Below are 22581 nucleotides of genomic sequence, written 5' to 3' on the forward strand. Positions count from 1 at the left end.
GGGTGGAAGACACCAAGAGAGGTGGGAGAGACTGAGCCCCCTCTTACCTGGTGGGGACCGCAGACCCAGCAAGAACCGTTGTCAGTAGGAACAGAGACCTAGAGTTATGGGTTTGTAACTGGACCATTGATTCTGAGGCTGCTCGATGGAATAGCAGATTGAGTACTGGACATGTGAGACAGTGAGACCCGAATTCAAATCCTGCCTCAGACATTTACTGGTTGTGTTCTGGGGGCCAGTGACTTAGCCTCTCTCAGACTATTGCCTCATTTCTACAACAGAGATAATAATAGCACTTACCTCCCAAGGTTTCTATGAGAATCAAACAAGATAATACACATAGTAAAGTAGGAGTAGGAGGAGTAGGAGTAGTAGTCATGGTGATGGTGCTACTGGTGGTGTTGGTAATAATGATAATGGCCAACATTTACGTAGTACCAGGAGCTGTGCTAAGGGCTTTAAAATGACTATTTCATTTGATCCTCACAGCAACCCTGTTGTTGGTGGTGTTCAGTCATGTCTGACTCTTCATGGCTCCATTGGAGGTTTTCTTGACAAAGATACTGGAGTGGATGGCCATTTCCTTTTCCAGCTCATTTTACAGATGGGGAAACTGAGGCAAACAGGGTGAAGTGACTGCCTAGGGTCACACAGCTAGTAAGTGTCTGAGGTAGGATTTGGACTCAGGAATTACTGACTCCAGGCCCAGCATTCTGCTTACCGCATCACCACCAGCTGTAAAGTGCTTAACAAACCTATTGTACCCAAAGTGCTGTAGTATAAATAATAGCTCCTATTATTTTTATTATTATTCCATTGGTGTTAGGCATTAGTGTCCAAACATTTTTTTATTGCACACCTCTATCTAGGAAAAATTTTTGCATGCTCCTCACTATATGTATATCTGCTAATATATCTAATATTTACTAATAATTTGCTAATCACTAGTAACATAGTACTAATAGATAATAGTACATATACAAGTAATATTGGTATACTAATAATCATGCACATTATAAAACTTGTATAAAAATGAAATTTTAAAGAGATAAAATGCCACTTAATCTGATTGTCAGTAGGCAGCTCTTAGAATTTATTGAGTGTGGGGATAGCATGGTCAGAGCTGAGCTTTCAGAAAATCACTATGGCCGCTGTGTGGAAGATGGGCTAGGAAGGGGAGAGAGGCTGGATGTCCTATGAGGAATCCATTGCGGTGGCCGGGGAAGTGATAAGGAACGAAGTCGTCAGAGGGGAGCGATGAGGATGGAGAACCGATAGGATCTGGCACCTGACTGGAGATGTGGACTCACTCCATGATAGCTAGCCTATGTATGGATGATGGTTCTTTCGCCACAAACAGGGAAGAGTTTGGGGAGAAAGATCATGTAATGCACTCTGAAGTGCAGATCGTGATCTATCCATGTCCACTTGTCTTTTGGATTTACTCTGTCCCACTTAAAGTGAAAAGGGGGGGATGTGGGACTCTTATTCATTGGTCACTGTCCAAGCACGGAGCCCCCCTTCAAGGACACCTGCAGCAAAGGTGGTTTGGGTGCTAGGAGGTGGAGGGGAGAGGAAATTTTCCCCATGTGACCTGCACAGGTACTCCTTTGTGTGGGTAAGAGCCAGGGGCAGGAGTAGCTGGGGAAGGGGGCAACATTAGCTCAGCAGGGTGGAGGGGAGGACTGTTAGAACATAAGGCTATGTTGTATTGTATTGGAGATGGCCATATGACTGGGCATTCTAATGAAGGTAGCATTTGACCCAGCATTTAACTGGCTGATAACACATTCCTTGATGAGTCAACATGACCCCCTTCAGGCAGCTCCGGTTTTGGAAACCAGTGGTAAAGGGAGTTCCCAGCAAGGGTGCTTCCCTAGCCACAACCTTCAGCGGGTAGGGAGCTTCCCTAGCTACCGAGCCTGGGTGACTCACCATCAGTCCCTAGCCAGCACACGGCAGAGGCAGAATCAAGCCAACCTTCGAATGCTCTCACGTCACTCCCCTGCCTCTCTGCTGTCCTGCCTGTGCTTAGCCATCACTCCGATGTGCTGTCCACCATGTTAGATGTGGGAGGAGATTCAGAGGAAACAAGAGGGACTTTGCCCTGCAGGAGATGGTGGTCTGGTAGGAGAGATGATACGTCATCATCATCATGGCCAGCATTTGTGTTGTGCTCTAAGGTTTACAAAACACTGGACATAGATCTCCCTGGGCCTCACAACCACCCCAGATATTAAGTGCTAGTATTATCTTACTTTTACAGATAAGGAAACTGAGGCTGAGAGACTAAATGACGTGTCTGAGCTTATACAGCTAGTGAATGTCTGGGATTTGAACCCAGGTCTTCCTGACTCCCAGTCTGTCCTCTATTCACTGTGTTGCCTGCCTGCCTGTCAGATCAGAGCGCTAAGACTCTAGAGGTCACCAGCAGTCCATAGATGACTCCAGGGGTCTGTGGATAGATTTCAGGATCTCTGCAAACACCCTTATTTTCACTAACCTCTCGCTGAAATTGAGCGTTTTCTTCATGTATGAATACAGGCAGCAAACACGGTTCTGGGATAGGGTCCTTTGGCTTTACCGGACTGCAGCCAAAGGTGTCTACGATAGAAAAAGGGTTGGAAAGGACTTCTGTATCTCTAGGCCGAGAATTGAAAACTATGTCTTTACTGTTGAGGCAATTTCAGTTGTGATCCTGTGCAGTGGGGAGGAGGGGAAGAGAAGGAGGGAAAGGGTGAGAGAGGGGGGAAACAGAGACAGAGAGACAGACAAAGAGACAGACAGAGAGACAGACAAAAGACAGACAGAGGCAGAGAGACAGACAGAGAGACAGACAAAGAGAGAGAGACATGGTGCAGAGGAAAAAGGGCTGAAGCACCATCCAAGGGGCCAGTTTTGTCTCCACCTCTATGACCTTGACTACCTCATTTCCCTGGGCCTCAGTTTCCCCATCTGTAAAATACCAAGTCAGCAAGCATTTATTAAGTGCTCACTGTGTGCCAGGCCCTGTGCTTATGTTGGGGGTACAAAGAGCCCTTGAGGAGCTCATAGTCTGATGGGGGAGGCCACATGCAAGCAGTTCTGTGCATTCAAGATCATATACAGGGTTTAGTGGAGATAATCACAGAGGGAGGGCACTTGCTTAAGGGAGAGAGGGAAAAGTGTCATGAAGAAGGTGGGATTTTAGCCAGGGCTTCAAGGAAGCCAAGAGCTGGGGATGAGAATTCTAAATGTGAGGGACAGACAGCCTGGGAACATTCTTTGGTTCTTTCCAGCTTGAAAGGTATGATATGATCTCACCCATTTATTTTACAGAAGAGAAAAGGGTGGCAGTGGGGGTTGCAGAGGCAGTAACATTGTCCGGATTCAAAGTCAAACCCAAATGCGCTCGCTCTCTCTCTCTCTCTCTCTCTCTCTCTCTCTCTCTCTCTCTCTCTCTCTCTCCCTCCCTCCCTCCCTCCCCCTCCTCAGTATCTCTCTCTCTCTCTCTCTCTCTCTCTCTCTCTCTCTCTCTCTCTCTCTCTCTCTCTCTCTCTCTCTCCCTCTCTCCCTCTCCTCTCAGTCTGTCTCTCTCTCTGTTTTTGTCTTTTTCTGTCTCTGTCTCTCTTTGTCTTTCTGTCTCTGTCTCTCTGTTTCTCCTCTCTGTCACCCTTTTCCTCTTTCTCTTCCCCCCCCCCCCACTGCACAGGGCCATAACTGAAATTAGCTCAGGAGTAAAGACATGGTTTTCAATTCTTGACCCCCACATGTGGAAGTCCTCTCTAAGTGGGGACTTTCCGTAGCACTTAATGACATTTTCATGAGGGCTGATTTATGCTCTAGTAGGATGAAGACTTGCTGACCCTCACTCCCCTTTGGTGGCATAGCATTTTACATTCTGCTTAACACCCTGGGCAGCTCGCCAGTGCTCCTCCAATCCATGTTCCATTTGCTGTCTTTGAGATCTGGTGGCTTCTGGTACTTAGTCTGAGACTTGACCAGGATCAGCCCTGTGCAGTTTGGGTTAAGCCATAGATGGACTCAAAGCTTCCTAAAATCTGCCTCTAACTGAGAACCTAATAAATGCTGGAGTTTTCAAAGGAACAAATGAGAATGCTGAGCCCCAAAGCCTTTTATTTCAACTTAAAATCCTGCTTCAGCCGCTGCCTGAAAGCAGGAGGAATTTTGATGAAAAGGTTGGTCAGATTCTCTGTAGAGCAGAGAGTTTAGGTGCTTCCCTGGATGTGAGTTCATCTCTAACCTTGATTGACTAATAGACTGCACTAGAGGAGACCTGGGGTGCTGGTGCTGATGAAGGCAAAAGCTGCCTGCTCCTAAGAGTTTGCCAGAATCTGTGGGTGTAACGTTGTACGCACTGGGCTTTGTGTTACTGTTCTTCCAATCTAATCCAACAAGTATTTATTAAGTCCCTGCTAAGCATAGAACACTGTGGCCTGGGCCGTCGGGGATACAGAGATAAAAATGAAATTTGGGCTTGTTGGAAAATAATGTGAGGTAACAAACCAAAAACATGAGAGACAGACAGACAGAGACAGAGAGAGACAGAGAGAGAGAGAGAGAGACAGACAGACAGACAGACCGACCGACAGACAGAGACAGAGAGAGAGTCTGGCAGCTCACTGCGATGTAGGAGGCACCTCCCATATAAACAGAGGAGAGTACTCTCTGAAGTGTCATCCTAACATCCAGGTCTCTCTTTGCAAATGGGACTGATTTCCAACCTTTATCAGCACCGCTATCCCATTCTTCTTTACAAAAATGTAGCATCTGGGATACCCTTCTCATCTGTGGCCCCCCCTCAGAAAATCTGCCTGGGTTCAGGGTACCCGGTGACTATTCATCCACTCAAAAACATAGCTTATGAGCCCCCAGCCACATTTTCTTTTATTAGTCAGACAAAGAATATCATTCATTCAAGCAAAAATCATTCAGTGCAACAGCAGGATAAGTTGCAATTGAGCATCCCCCCCCAGTAAATCTAGGGTACCTTTTCTTTTAAATTCACAGACCATCCATGGGGAAACTGGACAGTGCATAGGGAAGGGGGCATTCACATAGGCAGACGATGCCTGTGACTAACACAGCACGTGAGACATACATGTGGCTGTGACGTATGTGGAAGAAGAGCGTGTAGTGAACACATGTGGTGAAGGGCACATGTAGGGAGAGCAGGTGTGATTAGAAATGGAAGCTTACATAGGAAAGGTGCCTGTGAGCCACCAAACAGTGTCCAAGCAGAGCACACCTAAGTTAAGACTAAATCCATCTTCTTAACTGGTACATCACAGTTTGACGTCCCCAACAGCTCTCTGACTTAGGGGCAGAAATGTCTTCCGTTTTTAATTTATTTATTTTTAGTTTTCAACATTTACTTCCACAAGATTTTGAGTTCCAAATTTTCACCCCATCTCGCCCATCCCCCCACCCCAAGATGTCATGCATTCTGAATATCCCTTTCCCTAGTCTGCCCTCCCTTCTATCTCTCCCCCCCTTCTCTTATCTCCTTCCCCTTCTCTTTTCCTGTAGGGCAGGATAGATCACAAATGTCTTCTAACTCCCACTTAACTACTTATGGAGATCCTCTCTCCCAATACCCACACCTCAGAGGTCTCTGACAAAGGACCCCCTGAAAAACTACTAATTCTTGGCCCCCAAGATCCTTTTTGAATCTGGGCCAGAAAAAAGCCAAATAAAGAGGGCAAACGCATTATTCTCCATGCAGCTGGCCATTGTCCCAGCCTTTATTTATGCAAGTGTGAAAAGCAGCAGACTTCTAAATTTTGAATTCTGCTACAAAAACCAGTAGTTACAGGAGCTAGGAGGGAGTGGACACCTGGGTTGTTTTTCCACCCACAACTTGCCGGCAGTCTATTTGAAAGTTAGCTTTAATTGCTTTTACCAAAACTCTCAGATAAATTATCTGGTTTGTCTGTGAGATTTTCCTAAGTGTGTTTATTTTGTTCTGTTTGTTTTGTTTCTGTACATGTTCTCAGTATCACCCCTTGTGTTTGTCTTTGAAATATTTCATGAGAAGTCTATGGATTTGGTGGTTTTTGGATCTTTTTTTTTTTTATCACAACCCACAGTGCTCAGTGCTGGGATGCCACCTTCTATGGGAAGCCTTTCCTGATCCTTTCCCTGCATCGATACCTTTGTATGGACACATGTATCTCACCCATAGAATGTAATTCTCTGACGGCAAGTACTCTGCCTCTGTCCCCAGCACCTGGCAGAGTGGCTTCTCAGTTGATGAACTGATTACTGACTGAACCTTCAAGGATGCACTGAGCTGGCCCGTGGTGTCCTTCTAGGACTCTTACAAGCATAAGCCACCTCCCCTCCCCCCATTTGATCTGTCTTTGCTTTGATTGGTTACCTGCTATCTCAATACACCTGCTGCTGCTGGGGCTCTTTCCCAGGCAGGAAAGTAGAGTGAGAGGAGAAATTATTGGAGCTTTTGGGACAGGGATTGGGGGAGAAATTCCCTGGGGACTGGGCTCAGTGTAAATCGATTAATGTAATTAGTTAGAGAGATGAGAGCCCTCAGAAACTCTGTGCAGTCACACAAGTTGTTTTCTCATTCAATACCTCGGTGGAAAAATCCTTTTCATTGATGCTGCCTCTGGAGACCTTTTTGAAGGCTCTTCCAGACTGGAAACAGAGATGGATAAATTTCATTAAAAGAACACAGTTGGGCTTTACTTCCATATGTCTCTGCATTCAGAAACTGGCACAGGACAGGTTGCTTAAGGGGGAAAAAACCTGACAAAATTGTGAATTACTGTATTTTGAGCAGCTCGGCATTGATCTGACTCTTGTCTCTCCTGATGAATATTAAGAAATCATGAAGCAGAGCAGGGCGCTTTGGTTTTCCTTGGGTCAGTCTTGGTGATTAATTTCACTTTGCCTCTTTCCAACTCACCCAACACGTCCATCTTGCTGCTTCCTGCAAAACTTGGCCTCCGGTCACTGGGGATGAGCCGACTCTGGTGATGTTTTGGGTCCCTTTGAACTCTGCGCCCTCCTTGGTGCAGGCACTGGATGCCCTCACCCCCCCCCGACTCCAGAAGCTCCCTATCCCATGTATCGGAGCCCCCCACCAAGCGCACGCACGGTCATCTTCCTGAATCACACCTTGTTAGATCACCTCGATGCCCACTTAAAACTCCCCACTCCATCTCCCCAAAATCATGGGCTTCTTTAAAGCACTTGGTAAACATGGTCTCACAACCATAGGACATATGTCCTGTAGTACCGGTATTAGCATCCCCATTTTACAGAAGAGAAAACTAAGGTTCATAGATTTCAGGCTGGAGGGGACATGGAGGTCACTGGGTCCAGCCTCATTTTACAGATGAAACTCAGGTTAAGAGTAGAAACAATGACAACAGTTACCATTTATAAAGTATCACCCTTAGAAATATCATCTCCTTTTATCCTCATAACCGCTCAGAAGTTTATCCTCCTTTTGTAGTTGAGGCAGATAGAGGTTAAGTGACTTGCCCAGGGTCACACAGCTAACGGGACCGTGCCCAACGCCAGCCACTGAACCAGGCGGCGTCTCCAAAATTCACCCTTTGGCCCCAGCCTCTCTGTGCAGCCTCAGCTCCTGTTACTCACAAACAAGAACCCGGCCCCTTCACCTGCCCCCTACCCATTGGGTCTGAAAGAAAGACTCCAAGGCACGCAATTAATCAGCAGGGCCCCAGTTCATTTGGGATTCCAAGAAGGTTGACAGAGAGAAGGTCACAAAGTAAGAAAAAACATTTTTATACTAACCATGCGCTTTGTGATTAGGCTCAAGTCTGCCAGAAATAATGTTACTTAATACAATATTCATCTTTATCCAGAGGTGGGATACAGCTAGCTTGTACCAGCTTGTAAAGCTAATTGTTAAATTTTCAGTGGGAACATTCATACCTCACAAATTGATAAAAGCTATAAATCAGGGCTTGATTTATTGTCTTATTGATTGTCTAGACTTGAGAAAGTGATAGAGAGAATGTTAATGATACAGATTAAACTTTTAAAAAGTGGATTATGTGGTTTTGGAGATCTGATTGTTAAACATTCACTATCGCACCATTCTGTATCCAAGACATTTCCAGCATGGTGAGAGTGATGTCCAGCCTGGCATCGTCTGCCATGGCAGACTCTGCCCCCAGAGATTTCAGTTAACATTTTTGGGAATCCTAAGGGGGGCAGAATTCCTAATCATTAACAGTGCGGTGAACAGCTGAGTCACCGTCCCATTCCCTGCATGTCAAATGGAGGCTGCTCCCTTCACATCTAGGTCTTACCCCTTCATCTCAGGAGAAGCCCAGGCCCGAGGTGGGTGGAGAGGCAGCGATTCAGACCAGACCAGAGTTACTCTGGCTGGTCCCGCCTTTCATCCCTCTCCCTGCTGAAGTCCGGCTTCTCCTTTGGCCCTGGCCCAAGGCATTTCCAGCATCTAGAAAAGGAGGATTTCATAATATTTTTTGGGAAAATTTTAACAGGCTTTTGTAAAACTTGTCTTGATGTTTCTCTAGTGCTTGTTTTACGTAGAAAAATAAACCCAGCAAAATCAGGGAAAAGGCTCCCCTTGTTCTGACCAGCCGTGCCACCACGGCGTTCTGTGAGAGACAAGAATGTGTGGGAGGAAAGGAAAACCACTCCATCGTCAGGAAGCGTCTGCTTTCACCCGGAACAGGTTATGGGTTAGCCGACTGGAGCAGGGTACAGGTGATACACAGTATACTCAATTAAGGCAGAATACAGCTGGTTAATACAACGTTAAGTCGCTTCCGATTCAGGGTAGAGGGAGTTCTTAGGATAAACATTGAGAGAGCTTTCCATGCCCCAGGACAGGGTGTCCCAAAAGTCTTAGGGCAAATAGGCCCAAAGCTGCCCTGGGACTCTGGGGACACCCTCTAGGCTATAGTACTCTTCATCAATCCAAGATGAAGGTTCTTGGGGTCACAGTTAAACTCCATTTCATCCAGGTCATTTGCCATTTCCTCAACATGCATTATGCTTCCTTATTATGGTATCATAGTATTGCAGATGTCATTTCCTCTTCTTAAACCCTACCTGTCATCTCTCCACAGCAGACCCGGTCCAAGGCCTGCTTGGTTCTTCATATGCCACCTTCTCTCTGATGCCTCCCTTGATCTCTCCCTTTCTCCCCCACCTCTTTCTCAAGAAGCAACCCTTCCTTAGAAGCCCTGAATTTGGACCTGGTCACACGGTCTATTGGACTGTAGCTATTTGTGAACATGCCTGATCCTCCAGAAGCACCATGTATCCAAGTACCAAGCTTTAGAGAGAGACAGAGACAGAGAACACAGGAGAGAGGGAGTGTGTGTGTACATATGCTTATGTATGTAGATGTGTGTATACATATAATATATATATATGTGCACATACAATATGTATGTATACAGTCTTGCTCTCCCTATACAGACACACACACACACACACACACACACACACACACACACACACACACACGTACGTTCATCTTTTATTCCTTCACCAGCTACATTTCCAAGTGTCTCCTAAGAGAACCCCCATCACTACAAAGAATAAAAGAAAGTGGGCTGGGGGAGGGTAACAGTTGGACAGAACTAATCCATACGTCCAAACCTCGGCGTGGGGCCCAGTTCGCCGAGGATGGCAGCTCCCCTCTTGCCATGGAGGCCATGCTTGGTCGGCTTCACCGGCGAGGTGGTGGCTCTTTTCCTTAGGGGGTTTGGGATCCCCTGGGAGAGCCCACGGATGTGACTCCCGAGTTCTTCCCTCCCCCTGTCCTCCCCAGCTTGCCGACCTTCGGCTGCTTTCCAGCTTCAGTTTATTCCCTCTTGGCAAGCTCTTAACTACTTCCAGCTAAAGTGTTAGCTAATTAATCTGAGGCGTCTCGCCCTAAGTGCATTTCTACTTCAAAAGGAGACTGTTTAAGAGGGAAAGTCTTTAAAATTAAAAGGAATGAAAATCTAATGATGCTGTTTCAAACACCATGCCTTCGGTGGGAGGAAATACTTTTGGACAAGGAAGCATTTAGACAGCATAGCCATATAGAGGTTAGGGTGCTGAACCTGGAGCCAGGAAGACCTGAGTTCAAATCCAGCCTCAGACAAATGGTTGGGTCAGTCATTTAATCTGTATCAGTCTCAGTTTCCTTATCTGTAAAATGAGGATAACAATAGCAGCTACTTCCCAGGGCTGTAGCAAAAACCAAATGATGTGACAGTTGTAAAGGACTTTGTAAAACCTTAAAGCACTGTATAGAAACACTGGCTGTTATATAAGGCAGCCCCTGGCTCATAGTCAAAGACCATGTAAGTGTCTGAGGTCCCAGCTAATGGTCTCCCTGTTTTTTAGGTGGCTTCATCAGCTTCAATGGCTCCTGGAGGGTCCAGGGCATCCTGGCCATGTCTCGATCCCTGGGTGATTACCCGCTGAAAAACCTGAACGTTGTCATCCCGGACCCAGACATCCTGACCTTTGACCTGGACAAGCTGCAGCCAGAGTTCATGATCTTGGCATCGGACGGCCTGTGGGACGCCTTCAGCAACGAAGAAGCGGTGCGGTTCATCAAGGAGCGCTTGGACGAGCCCCACTTTGGGGCAAAGAGCATCGTGTTGCAGTCCTTTTATCGAGGCTGCCCCGACAATATCACTGTCATGGTGGTGAAGTTCAGAAACAGCAGCAAAACGGAGGACCAGTGAACTTGTGCCCTGCAGGTCTGCACCTCTCTAGACTGAAGGACTTTCAATAAATTGCTTTACTTTGATGTGGTAGAAAAGTAGCGAAAACTCCTTAAAATTGTGCCCAGAATACCAAGGACAGCCCCTTCCCCAACGGTCTTCGATCTGTATCCAGCACTGTAAGGATGGAGGGCACCAGCCAACAGGACCCAGGAGGCTGGACCGACGGCTTCTCACATATTCCTTCCCACCTTCCTTCGCCAGGTTTCTAATATATATCTATATAGGCATCTACATATATCTGTGAAGATGTGTAGCATATACAGGCATATGCTGCCCATTTTCAATTTGAAGGTTTATTTTTAATCCCCTTTAAAAGTTCTTCAGGTTTCAGACTCCTCAAGTTTGCTTTGGAGCATGTAGCTTGGACAGGTAGAAAAACCCACCTAGTCAAACACTCCGGAGGGGAACCGATCTGGCTGAAAGACATGGCTGCCTCGGAAAGCCCTCCAGCCTCCAGGGCTGTTCTGCTCCCCCGCAGCCGAGAGAGTGATTTGAAGTAATGTGAGGGTCAGCTGCCTCTTTTTGGTTTTGTTTTCTGGGGACTTTGGGGGAAGGAGGAAGAAGCCTCTGTGGGGGTGGGATGGGGAAGGTCACCAAGTCCACTGGCAGCCTCTGACTCATGAAGCCCTTTGATTGACATCTTTCACTAAACCCTGCCTGTTATCTGGCTGCCTCTATGCCTTTGTCTAAATCTAGCCGGGCTTCCTAGTTCCAACATGTCTTTACTCTCAGCAACTGAAAACCACCCAGCTGCCCCACACCAGCCACATCGATGTGTTGACTTAGCTCACCCAGAAACCAGATTGTCCTGGGCCGCCAAGGCCATCATCATCAGACGCCCTGGACCGCCCTCATCTTGCATTCTCATGAAAGTTCGCTTGCCAATGGGAGAAGAATGAGTGGGGCCTCTGCAGAAGCCCTGTGTTTGTGTTAGACCTGAGATAAAAGAGGCCTTGGCTGGCAAGATCCCCAGCTCCAAGTTAGTTCCAGCTCCTCTTAAGAGACAGTTTTGGCTTTTTTTTGATCTCAGTGACTTTAGAGGATTGATGCGAAATGTTGGTCAGGTTATCCTGGGCTGATGTTTTTGATATTGGAGTAGGTCCCAGTCACCTTGGCCCAGAGCAAATTGTACCCAAGCCAAAATCTGATTAGTTCTCTTTAATTTGGGTTGAGAGTGACCGCCCCTTTCCCCCTCCTCCTCTGCCCTCAGAGTCACACAGAACATGTGGCTGCTGGCTGGGCTTGGGTCATTGTGGTCACTTCCCTCTGCAGTGGCCTGGAAATCTCTCTACCTGACCTCACCTTGCATTCCGCCAAAGCTGCCCCATCCCCAGGCCAACTGTGGGCGTAGCTCAGGTTGCAGACGGAGGCAGGTCCATTTCACGTGACCGAGCAGAGACAGAGAGTGGGGCGAGTGCGGGGTCATGTTCCCCAAGGCCCACGGTATCGGGTCTCAGCAGGGGAGGTTTGCGGGGCATCAGTGGCTGGGTCGCCTCGGTTCACCAGACGTTTGGATCCGCCAGCGGAGTGTCGGGTGGCAGCTTTCATCTCTTTGTGCCGGGCACCCAAGAGCTTTGTTCTTTGGAGAGGGCCACCCTTCTTCCTGTTCCTCAGTGTCCCCTGGTGCTCACATCATCCCCCTGAGTTTCCATGGCGATAATTCTGCACAGCTGCCAGAAGAGAAATAGGGCAGCTGGCAATGAATGATAGCCTCACAAGGTGGAATGAAGTCCTAAAGAGGCAAATTTAGGCATGGTTAGAGGGGAAACCCTTCTTCACAGTGAGAACTGTTCATAAGTAGAATGGGGTGGCTGGGGAGGTCACGGTCTCAGAGGCACTCAGATTTGGAGATCTGTCTTTCTTGTTATACAGAGAAGGAAACTGAGGCTAAGTAGTTTGCCCACTGACACACAAGTAGCTGGTGTTGGGCAGGATTTGAACTTTGGGGTGTTGTCTCCAAATCCAGCAGGTTCCCCATTTCTGGAGCTCTTCTAGACAACACGCTATCAAAGATGTTAGAAGAGAGAGCCCATAGCATGAAGTGAAGTCTGAGCTGGATGTTGGGAGGGAAAGAAGGATTTGGACAGGCAGAGATGAGGGAGTGTGGGAGGCTCTTGTAGACGTCTTATGCATCTCCTGGCTCCCTGTTGCTCCCCCAGGAGGCCCCCTTCCTGTGCTCCCAGGGGTGTGGCTGCTGGGGGGAGGGGCATGGGAATCAGGTCCTTAAGCTCCCAGGTGGGCCCTCGCATCAACCATTGCCAAAGCATTTGAGATAGGATGGGAGAGTGAGAGGCAGAAAGCACAGCCTTTTCAAAGAGCCTTCTGGCTTTTCTAGAGGTGGACTTCTGTCCATAGTCCACATTTGTGCCAAATTCAGGCATGGTTCCTGGTGTGTCCTGGGAGGCTGAGAATGGCCACACTCCCTAGACTTTAGAAGGACCAGGTAAGAAACCTGCCTTCCTCCTGCACCTCTGTGTAACTGACACTCCTAAAAGGTGGGGTCTGGGTTCTGATGCTGCTCAGTACTGGTCCTATGTCCCAATCCATCTGTCAGAGGGAGAGCCTCTCTGGGCGATGCCTTAGAAGCAGAATTAACCTTTTGTGTGAGTGATCTAATTGGGGTCATGGATTAAAGCTGGATGGGAAGCCATCTGTCCTAGACCCCTCCTCTTACCATTGAGGAGACGAAGATTGAAAGGGGCTGGGGACTGGCCCAACGTCACTCAGCTAGTAAATTTCAGAGACAGATTTGAACCTAGGTCTTCTAGCACTTTCTACCATGGCCTGCAGCCTCTCCAACAGACAGTGGATGGGTACCAAAGATACACTCTGTGGTGATCCAAGACCCTCTGCCAGTCATGGCTATGAGGGGGAGTTCTTGTCAGGGAGAGGATCACCCAAAGCATTCTATTGAAGAACTATTTATTGAAGGTATAACTATAGCCACAGAGAGGCCGGCCCGTTGAAAACAGATCTCACTTAATTCATTGAAACTGTAAATGGCACCATTCTTGTATATGTGTATCTCCTCCATTCAGCCTCTATGGGCACAGTGGTAAATCCAGTCCTTTTCTAGAAATAAGCATGAGGACACCCCCATGACTCCATTAGGGGGAGTTAAGGGAGTGCAGGCAGTTCTGGGGCTTTTGCCATGGATGAACAATACCCACAGGTAATGGTGAGTTTTTTCTCTCCTGCTCACTGCACCCCCCCTTCAATATTTGTCCAAAGGGAAAAAAAGTCCCTCCCATAGCTATCATATTGGAGAATTTAGCAGTTCTTTGGATTAGGATTATGGATTAGGTCATCCATAAAGTAGAACAGATTGAGGGCCAAAAGGGGTCTTAATGTCCCTCTTGTCCAACCCCCTCACCTCGCAGATAGAGATACTGAGGCCCAGAAAGATGACAGAACCTGCCCATGGTCACACATTTACTAATTAAGTGCCTCCTGTGCTAGGCCCAGGCGATGCAGAGGGAAAACGGAAGCAGTACGTGCCTTCAAGGAGCTGACAGCCTATCAGGAGAAACTCATTTCAGTATACACAGAATAAATACAGTAAGGATGCAAACCTAGGACTCAAAGCCAGGCCATTTGCCTCCTCGGTCCAGGCCTCTTTCCATTCTGCCCTCTTGGCTAACAGAGCATGCTTTGTTCTCTGTCACACCCATATGCACCATTAAAGGCTGGTGCTTCAGGAAGGTTCCAGAAATAGTTTTCCTTTTTGACTCATCCTAAACTGAACTTCCTCTAAGTTCCCCAGGCCTTGGCTCATCACACTAGACAAAGCTATTCCGTTCCCAAGACTGGTGCAAGCTGTGTCCTCTCATTAGGCTGCTCAGCTTCCAACCCCAGACTGCAGACCCGATGTCCTGATCGGCTACCTCTTCAGGCTCAGTACAAATGACTGTCTTACCAGCCGTGAATGGTAGTTAGAACATTAGAATTCAAAACAAAACAAAACATAATACTGACTTTTTTTTGTTTTTCCATCACCCACATTTCCTTTCCCCTCCCCCAAGAGAGCCATCCTTTATAACAAAGAATAAAAGAAGAGGAAGGAAAAACAGTGGTGCAAACACAACCCGACCATCCAGAAAAGCCTAACATGATATGTAGCATCCGCAGCTTCCTGCTTGTATCAATTCTTGAGGGCCAAACTTGGCCATTTCATTTTTCGGCATTCAGTTTTGATTCTAACAATGGGATTCCCACTGAGCAACTGATCATTTCAGCCCTGGTCCACAGGGTTCTATTTCCTAACAAAAGCAGTATAAGGAATCAAGTTTCTTAACGTGACTGCTAATATTGAATAGATTGAGAATTAATGAAATGAGCAAAACCATCACGAAAGAGCTTAGCTTTCAGCTAAGAGCACCTTCCCATCCCTGTCACTGATTTTTCATATATATATATATATATATATATATATATATATATATATATATATATATATATATATATATATATATATATATGTGTGTGTGTGTGTGTGTGTGTGTGTGTGTGTGTGTGTGTGTGTATACACACTTCTATAGATACACACATGTATGTGTATGTATATATGTGTATTGCATATATGCATGCACATATATATGCATATATATATATATATATATATACACACATACATACATTCTTAAACAGTTGCTTTTAGCAAGAATGTTCTCTTCCTACATGGATTTACTGTTTTATGATGGCATTTTATCCCTGACTCATCCAGGAAAAGGAAGATCTAACTTTGCCAACGTAGTTATTACATGTCCTTTACGAAGCGGATAACCATGCCAGGTAGATACCACTTAGATAAATACAGGATGTAATGGTATCCTTAATTCTTGAAAGGATTTGGATGTATTCTCGACCACGTGCTTGGTTTTTTTGTCTGTCTAGAGTGGGGAGCTTAGAGTTATGACTTCACAAGTTTAAGGAGCTCACAGTATAAGAACTCCTGCCATCAGTATACATCAGCACTTCTCCTGTCATTTATGATTTTTGAGAGTTTCGTAGAGCATTGAGAAGTTGGATGACTTGCCCAAGATGGCAAAGCCAGTCTGTGTCAGAGATTAGATTTGAACCCAGGTCTTTGAGACTCCAAGGTTTACCCTTGACCCCTGAGTCAGATACCACCTTATGAAATCACTGCCTTAAAACCAAAACAAACAAAACCATAGAATAACTGTAAATTTTTCCTAATTCTGGAAAAGACATTACTGTTTTCCAGAGAAATTGCCAGGTTTTTAGTTTTGTAGGTGGTACTTTTGGCAAGCTCCTGAATCCATCAGGTAATTTACTAGATTTCTAGAGCTTTCTTTTGTGTGGTGATAGCTATGGATGTGATCCACTCTGGGAACCCTCTTTCCTTGATTATCCAGGTATCAATGAATAATTTGAATGTAAGTGAAATGAGGAAGTCCTGGAACTGTGTATTCAAATGGAAAATTCCTATTTCTGAATATGTAAGATATTATAGGGCTGCATCTCTATAGATAGTCAATCCTCATCCCCGCCCCCAAAACCCCGACAACTCACCATATGTTCAGAAACCACAGCGTCCTATGTGCAGTCAGCTTTCCGAATCCAAGTCAAGGATTTAAAGGAGAACATGGATCTGTCTCTTCGCCATCAACCTTAGGGGACTCTTATGACTGAGTTAGAACTTTGTCAAGAGGTTCCTCGGGGGAGGGAGCACCCGCGTGTGGGCATGGTTCAGGCTTGGTTTCCTGTGGCCAGATTTCTCTCCAGCACCTCCTTCTCACACGGACACGTGGCCGTTCCACTCGTCACTGGGACTCATCATCTTCAAGAACAGATTTTCCTTATGGTTTGGGTTTTTTTTTTAGGATTGCATGCTAACACTTCCCTTGAAGGTGAACGGCTCCTAGATTTAGAAGCATCCTTTTTCTAGAGCTTCATCGTGACACCCACAGAATCATGCTACTGGAACAGCATCATGTGAAGGAGGGAACAGCTCAGTCATTTTATTCCAAGACAAGACCACGGAGTTGAATTTAAGTGGTGATGTACCCCTCAGCTTGCTGAGGAAATAGCCACGGCAGACTTTAAAGGGTGTAGGATAAAAAACAGGGGCTCAACCTGTTTTGTGTTATGGACCTCTTGGATAATCTAGGGAAACTTAGGGACCCCTTCTCAGAAACATGTTTTCATTGAGTTTCCAGGAATATATAAGGGCATGTTTATGTGTCAAAACACCAGCATCCAGAAAGAACAATGGACAGATTTATGAATTAACTCTTTGTTTACGTGTTGATTACAAAAGGAAATCTTTTGGGAGAGTCAGTTTCTTTTAGGAAAGCAAATGCCCGAAATGAAAATTTGTCTCATGAAACTAAATGTCACTAGTGAATTTATATGGATTTTACATGACTTATTTGAACATGGTCAGAACAGTTAAGTTTTCCATTCCATTCATCTTTAAGGGGAGGTATTCCCCCACTTTGGGCCCCCAATCACGATCATGATGACATGTTTTTAATACTGATGAATGATTTCTGTTGCAGCGTCACATCCAGTTTCAGGAATGTCCATTATCCATGTGTGCAGAATGTATCCAGGTCATGTGAAATGGATCCTGCCATTAGAAGTGGGTTTAAGCAGGCAAATTGACCCCTTTCTTATAAAGAAGTTTTTCCATGGACTTGACCACCTGGTGATTTGGGGGCAAAAGCTGGACCACAAAGAAGATATCACCAACAGAAAAGGTAGAAAGGAAATGTCTTTAATGGTCCACATGAATGTGGTGAATGTTATTGGCATCGATGCAGAATCAAACGTAGCCTCTCACTACATATGTGGAGGCACTGTCACAAAGAAACATATTGGAGACTTAAGTGGCCCTGGCCATGCCCTTCCATAGCCTGGGGGCTTTCAGATTGCACAGCCTCCGAAGGTAATGGGGTGGGGTGAGCGTGGCAGCAGAGCCTCCTTGCCTTCTCTCTTTGCAGCCATTCTTCTGAGGGGCTTCCCTTCCTTCCAGGGAAGGATCCCTAGTGGACAGCGATCATAGGATCACAGATTTAGAAGAAAGGGCCCCAGGGGCCCTTCATTTTACAAATGAGGAAAATGGACCCAGAGAGGTTGTGTCTTACCCAAGGTCACGCAGCCAGTTAGTAGCATAGGAGGGGTTTCCCAAAACACAGCATGTTCTACAGAAGTACACTGCTTTCCCCTCCTCTCTTTTCTCGTTTGGGTCAACTTGTACTGTAAAAAAGAATGCTTGGGTAGACCCATCCCCTCCTCTGCTTACCAGACATTTTCTAGAGAAGAGATGGGAAGATTGTGAGGGGTGGAAACAGCTCTACATGACTCATTTTTCTTTGGTTCCCAGGTGGCTACAACACGTAAGAAGTGAGATGAGAGGCCAGGACAGTATTTATCACCAGTGTGTCCCTGGGTTTCTTATTGATCAGTAATATAGAGACAATAAGAACGCCACTTCTAATGACCAGCCCCTTCTCTGATATTGAGTTTGCCCACTTATCCAGGCTGATTCTAGGCATGGCCTCGAGACTCACATCCTGACCAAACGTAGAAGCCACTGATCATTTTGTTTTCTATGGCAAAATGAAAATGGAAATTCCAAACTTCATCCCCAACCCATCCCTGCAAATGGTGGACCCATCGCCTCTTTTTAAAGAAAAGAAGAAGGGGCTTTGGTGAATTGTATGAACTTCTTCACCTGTAGGAATTATGATATAAGCTTTCCCTTGTTTTGAACAGCTATGCCTGTAAGGAGAAGTTTGGACTTTCAAGTTTTAAGCTAGTCATACAGGGAGTCAAAAGAAATATTATCCAGCAGCTTTCAAGGAAAATGTTTGACGTGTGGTTAAGCATGTTTGCCAAATTCTCTACTTTTGTTTACTTGGGTGAAGAATCATAGGAATGTAGATTTAAAGGTGAAATGTACAGCTTTAGAGAGAGAAAGGGTCTTTCCTGTGGCCCCAGAAATAGTACCAGGGATCAGGGTTCATACCCAAGTCCTTTGGTTCCAGATCTAAAGCTCTTTCCACTGCTTTCAAAACCTTTGCCTTGCTCTCCCTCTCATTAAATTTCATTACCAAGACACATTTTAAAGAAATGAACAAGAGCTGCTATTTGTATGAGACTTCGTTTTTCTTTTCTTTCTTTTTAAATTGTAAGCATGGTATAGTAGAACTGAAGTCCAGAGTTCTGGTTTTGCCATTGGCTGGGTGGCCCTGGGCACGGCACTTCTGGGCCTTAGGTTCCTTTTCTGAAAAATGTCAGCGTTGAATTATATTATCTTAAAATTCTGTTATAGTTTTGTGATTGTATATTTTAGACCCTTTCCTGGATTTCCCCTGTGCAATAGGACAAATGGGTATTAAAACAGCCATCATTTATTTTGATTATACAAAGCGAGAGAGTCAGAGGTGGGATACCATCAGGAAGACCTGGGAGCGAGCCTTCCTCTGACATGCATGGTCAGAATAACCCTTAGCAAGTCACCCAACCTCTGAGCGCCCTCAGAAAACTCTCTTAAGACTATGAATGGAAAAGCAATTAGGGATCTGCATTGCTAGAGAGAACCTCCTCACTGGGAGAAATCATAGGACTTATGCTGTTGAAATCAAAATATTACTATAAAGCAGAGGTGGAAACCAATTGGGAGTAGGAAAATTACCTGAAATATGCCAAAGGGAGTGACCTACCCTTAGCATCTTGAGCTTTGTTATGTTAGCCAAGGAAACCAATGCTTCTCTTGATGAGGACATTTTAGCTTCAATGTATGAACATCTGAGAAATGAGTTTTAGCATATGGTCTAGTACACAGTGAGCACTTAATAAATATTTGTTTAATTGAACTGAATTTTCTCATCTTTATGTACCATAGAATAGGGCCTATCATTGGTCAAGTATGGAAGTCGTTGCAAAAATGCATTTTCAAGTTGTCCAAGGAATATCACTTCCCTTAGGGCCATGGAGTAAAGAAAGGTGAGGGCCATGGAGGGTTCCCCACCCCTTTTAAGAATGGTTGGCAATTGCTATTTAAGTCCAGGATAATCATTTGCCCTTCTTAGATCTTCCTCTGCAATCTTTGTGATCTCTTTCCGGTTTTGCATCCTAGGAATGTAACTAAATAATGCCTGTCTTTCATTTGGAAACCATTCTAATCTTCCTCCCAGGGCTCTCGTATCAGATCTACAATTACTGAGCTTGCTTTCCAGCTGTCTAGTAGACACACACATTCACTGGCCTAGACACAGTCATGTAGCCAGCTCACCATCAAGGCTCTCTAAAGCATTTTCATGAAAGTAACAGAAAGGCTGCTAGCTTTGGAGTAAGAAATGTTAGGTGTGACTCCCAGCAGTCACTGAGACCCTTATCCTCATTTATAAAATGTGGGGGGTTAGATTAGCCAACCTCCAAGGTCCCTTCCGTTCAGTAGACTATAAGGTCCTTGAGGGCATGAACTTAGCAGGTTCTTTTATCTCCATATCCATGCCAATGCCTGGCATGTAGCTGGCACTTAATAAGTGCTCTGAATTACCAGACATATATTGCCCAATCCCTTTCCCGATTGATTCATAGTGCCAGTATTTGGAATTGAAAATAATTTTCATCAGGACCAGGAATTCTTTATCATTATAACCAAATCAGAGTAAATTCAAAGAAAATCAAAATTTTTTTCTGGTTTGATCATATCTAACAGTAGATGGAGCCCAATTTTACAAGAAATTAGAATAGAAATCATACATCCTTAGGCAATGGAAGCAATCTCAAAACGTTCTATCTTCCAAGGGCCAATTTTCTAATATTCAGTAGTTGATATTTCAGAATCAAGAAGGATCTTTAGGATTTTCTGTTTATGAGAATGAGAACAGACTTATTTTTTGGTCTCTGAACTTTAAATACTTGAATCAATAGTTTCTCATAGTTCTGCCTTTTCAGGGCCATCAGCCTGTGTTCAGGGTAGGAAGTTGCACATCTCTGTGCCTGAGACTTTCCCTAGAAGACTCTCTGACCCGTTGGACAGTGCATCAAAAGCCACGTTGGCCAGGAGAACAACAATAAAACCTTAGGGCAACCTCATTACTCTTGTTACTCATCGGAGGGTTTTATAACGATTATTCGACATTTGTCTCTAAGAGACAATTTGAAAAAGCAAAACCAATGTGTCCATACGCCATCTTGTTCACTGTAGCCCATTGTAGAGTGGATGGCAGTGCTTGGCCCCACCATGGCAGGGAACTCTGGCCCTTCCTTTCCCATGTGTACTCCAGTTAGCTGTAGAGGTGTCCCACCTAATCCCTGTGTTTGTGCAATTTCAGATGCTGTATTATTGTATCCAAAACAATGGACTACTGAAATTTCAGCCTCAATGATAGGATTCCAATGAAAATAAATCCATTAAAGTTACCTGACTTTACATATGGACTCCCCGGTGTTTCTTTTGTTCAGATTGTTTAAGGCAGCTGTGCCTGGGTGAAGCAACAGTGCAGTGGGAATTACTTGGGACAAAGAAAATGTATTAGATTTAATGACATCCAAAAAACCTTACAACTTTTTTTTACCTTAAAACTTTTTTTTAATATACAGGATGGCCTCCATTCACTTTAGAAATCACTTGTTTTATACAATCTAGCATTGAGTTCACAAGATTTTGAGACATGTTCTTTAATTCTTCATGATAAAACTATACATCCCAGACATCAGGTACATTTTTGAAGAAGTCCATTTTTCTAAGTCTAGAATTGGTAATAATCCATAGATCTTCAGTGAAGTTCAAATCAAGCAAGTTATCGAGCCTTTGAAGACTGTTTATCTCCATCACTTAAATTGCTTAATTTTGCATGACATGTGGCATCGTAGAAGCATCAACTTGTCGTATTCCATCTCCATTTGGGAATTTCCACAATTCCAGAACAATTTCATTTCTCAGGAAATCAGTATTTTAATCAGATTTTATCATTTCCTCCATGAAGAAGTCTTCCGAGATCAATGGAAGTTTAAATTTTTTCTTTTCTTTTCTAAATGGGTGATCAAAATGAGCAATCTTACAGACTCGCCTGGACTTCTTCTGACAAGACTTTGGGTATGTTCTTGAATTAAAAAGTGAGCTTTATCAGTACAGTTCACTTTGTAAAGTCTTGAGTACTCCGGGCTTTCACTTGTTTTGCTCATGACAAGCACTTTTTTTCTGTCTTACACTACAGGGAAATCCTTAGCATCCCCTCCAGCTGGCAGGTTCCTCTGAAGGTCCCTTAGATTAATTAGGCTGCTCTGAAGCACAAGCTCGTGGTTCTTGGTGTTGATTTTGGCTTTTTATTGCACTTACCTTTGCTTTTCAGAATGACTGATCTCATTTCATTAAGGGCTTCAATAATGCTTGAAACCATTGACTGCACCATGCCAACAGCCCCTGCAATATCTCTAACAGTCACTGGAGTGTACTCTTTAAGATCTGCAACTTTTACATTGTCTTGGAGTAACAGCTTAAAAACCATTTAATTAAATACTCTATAAAAGAGAGCAGTGGAATATGTGTGTAGCCTAAAATCCTGCACTCAATTGACAAAGAACTCGCTTGAGGTGGCAAAGCTAGGTCAATTCTGTTTCATCTGGTCAGATCGTATGTTTTGCGGCCATCTATCTGGGTAGACAATATTCAATCAAATATTTAGTGAACACCTGCTATGCGCTAGGCATTTGAGAGGGAGTTGGTTAGAAAAAAAAATGAAATACCACCACCAACTAATGAACTCCATAATCTGTATTACAGTAGTATCAACATCAAACAGAAATAGGTCTCTGTGGGCCCATGAAAATCACAATTAACATCTATATT

The 22581-nt window shown here is 44.8% G+C and overlaps 1 protein-coding gene across 5 annotated transcripts in view; it reads left to right on the forward strand.

Annotated features, from left to right (window-relative positions):
- PPM1L (protein phosphatase, Mg2+/Mn2+ dependent 1L) overlaps positions 1–21162 on the forward strand; it is a 307428-nt gene extending 286266 nt beyond the window's left edge. For all 5 annotated transcript variants that reach the window (XM_020988830.2, XM_020988828.2, XM_020988827.2 and 2 more), the window contains one exon: positions 10366–21162. In XM_020988830.2, coding sequence (XP_020844489.1) covers positions 10366–10712 — 347 coding nt within the window. In that variant the 3' untranslated portion in view covers positions 10713–21162. The remainder of the gene's footprint in view (positions 1–10365) is intronic.
- Positions 21163–22581: the final 1419 nt, after the last annotated feature.

The sequence above is a fragment of the Phascolarctos cinereus genome, unplaced genomic scaffold (genome assembly GCF_003287225.1).
Source record: "Phascolarctos cinereus isolate Bilbo 61053 unplaced genomic scaffold, phaCin_HiC Scaffold_7;HRSCAF=346, whole genome shotgun sequence".
NCBI lineage: Eukaryota > Metazoa > Chordata > Mammalia > Diprotodontia > Phascolarctidae > Phascolarctos > Phascolarctos cinereus.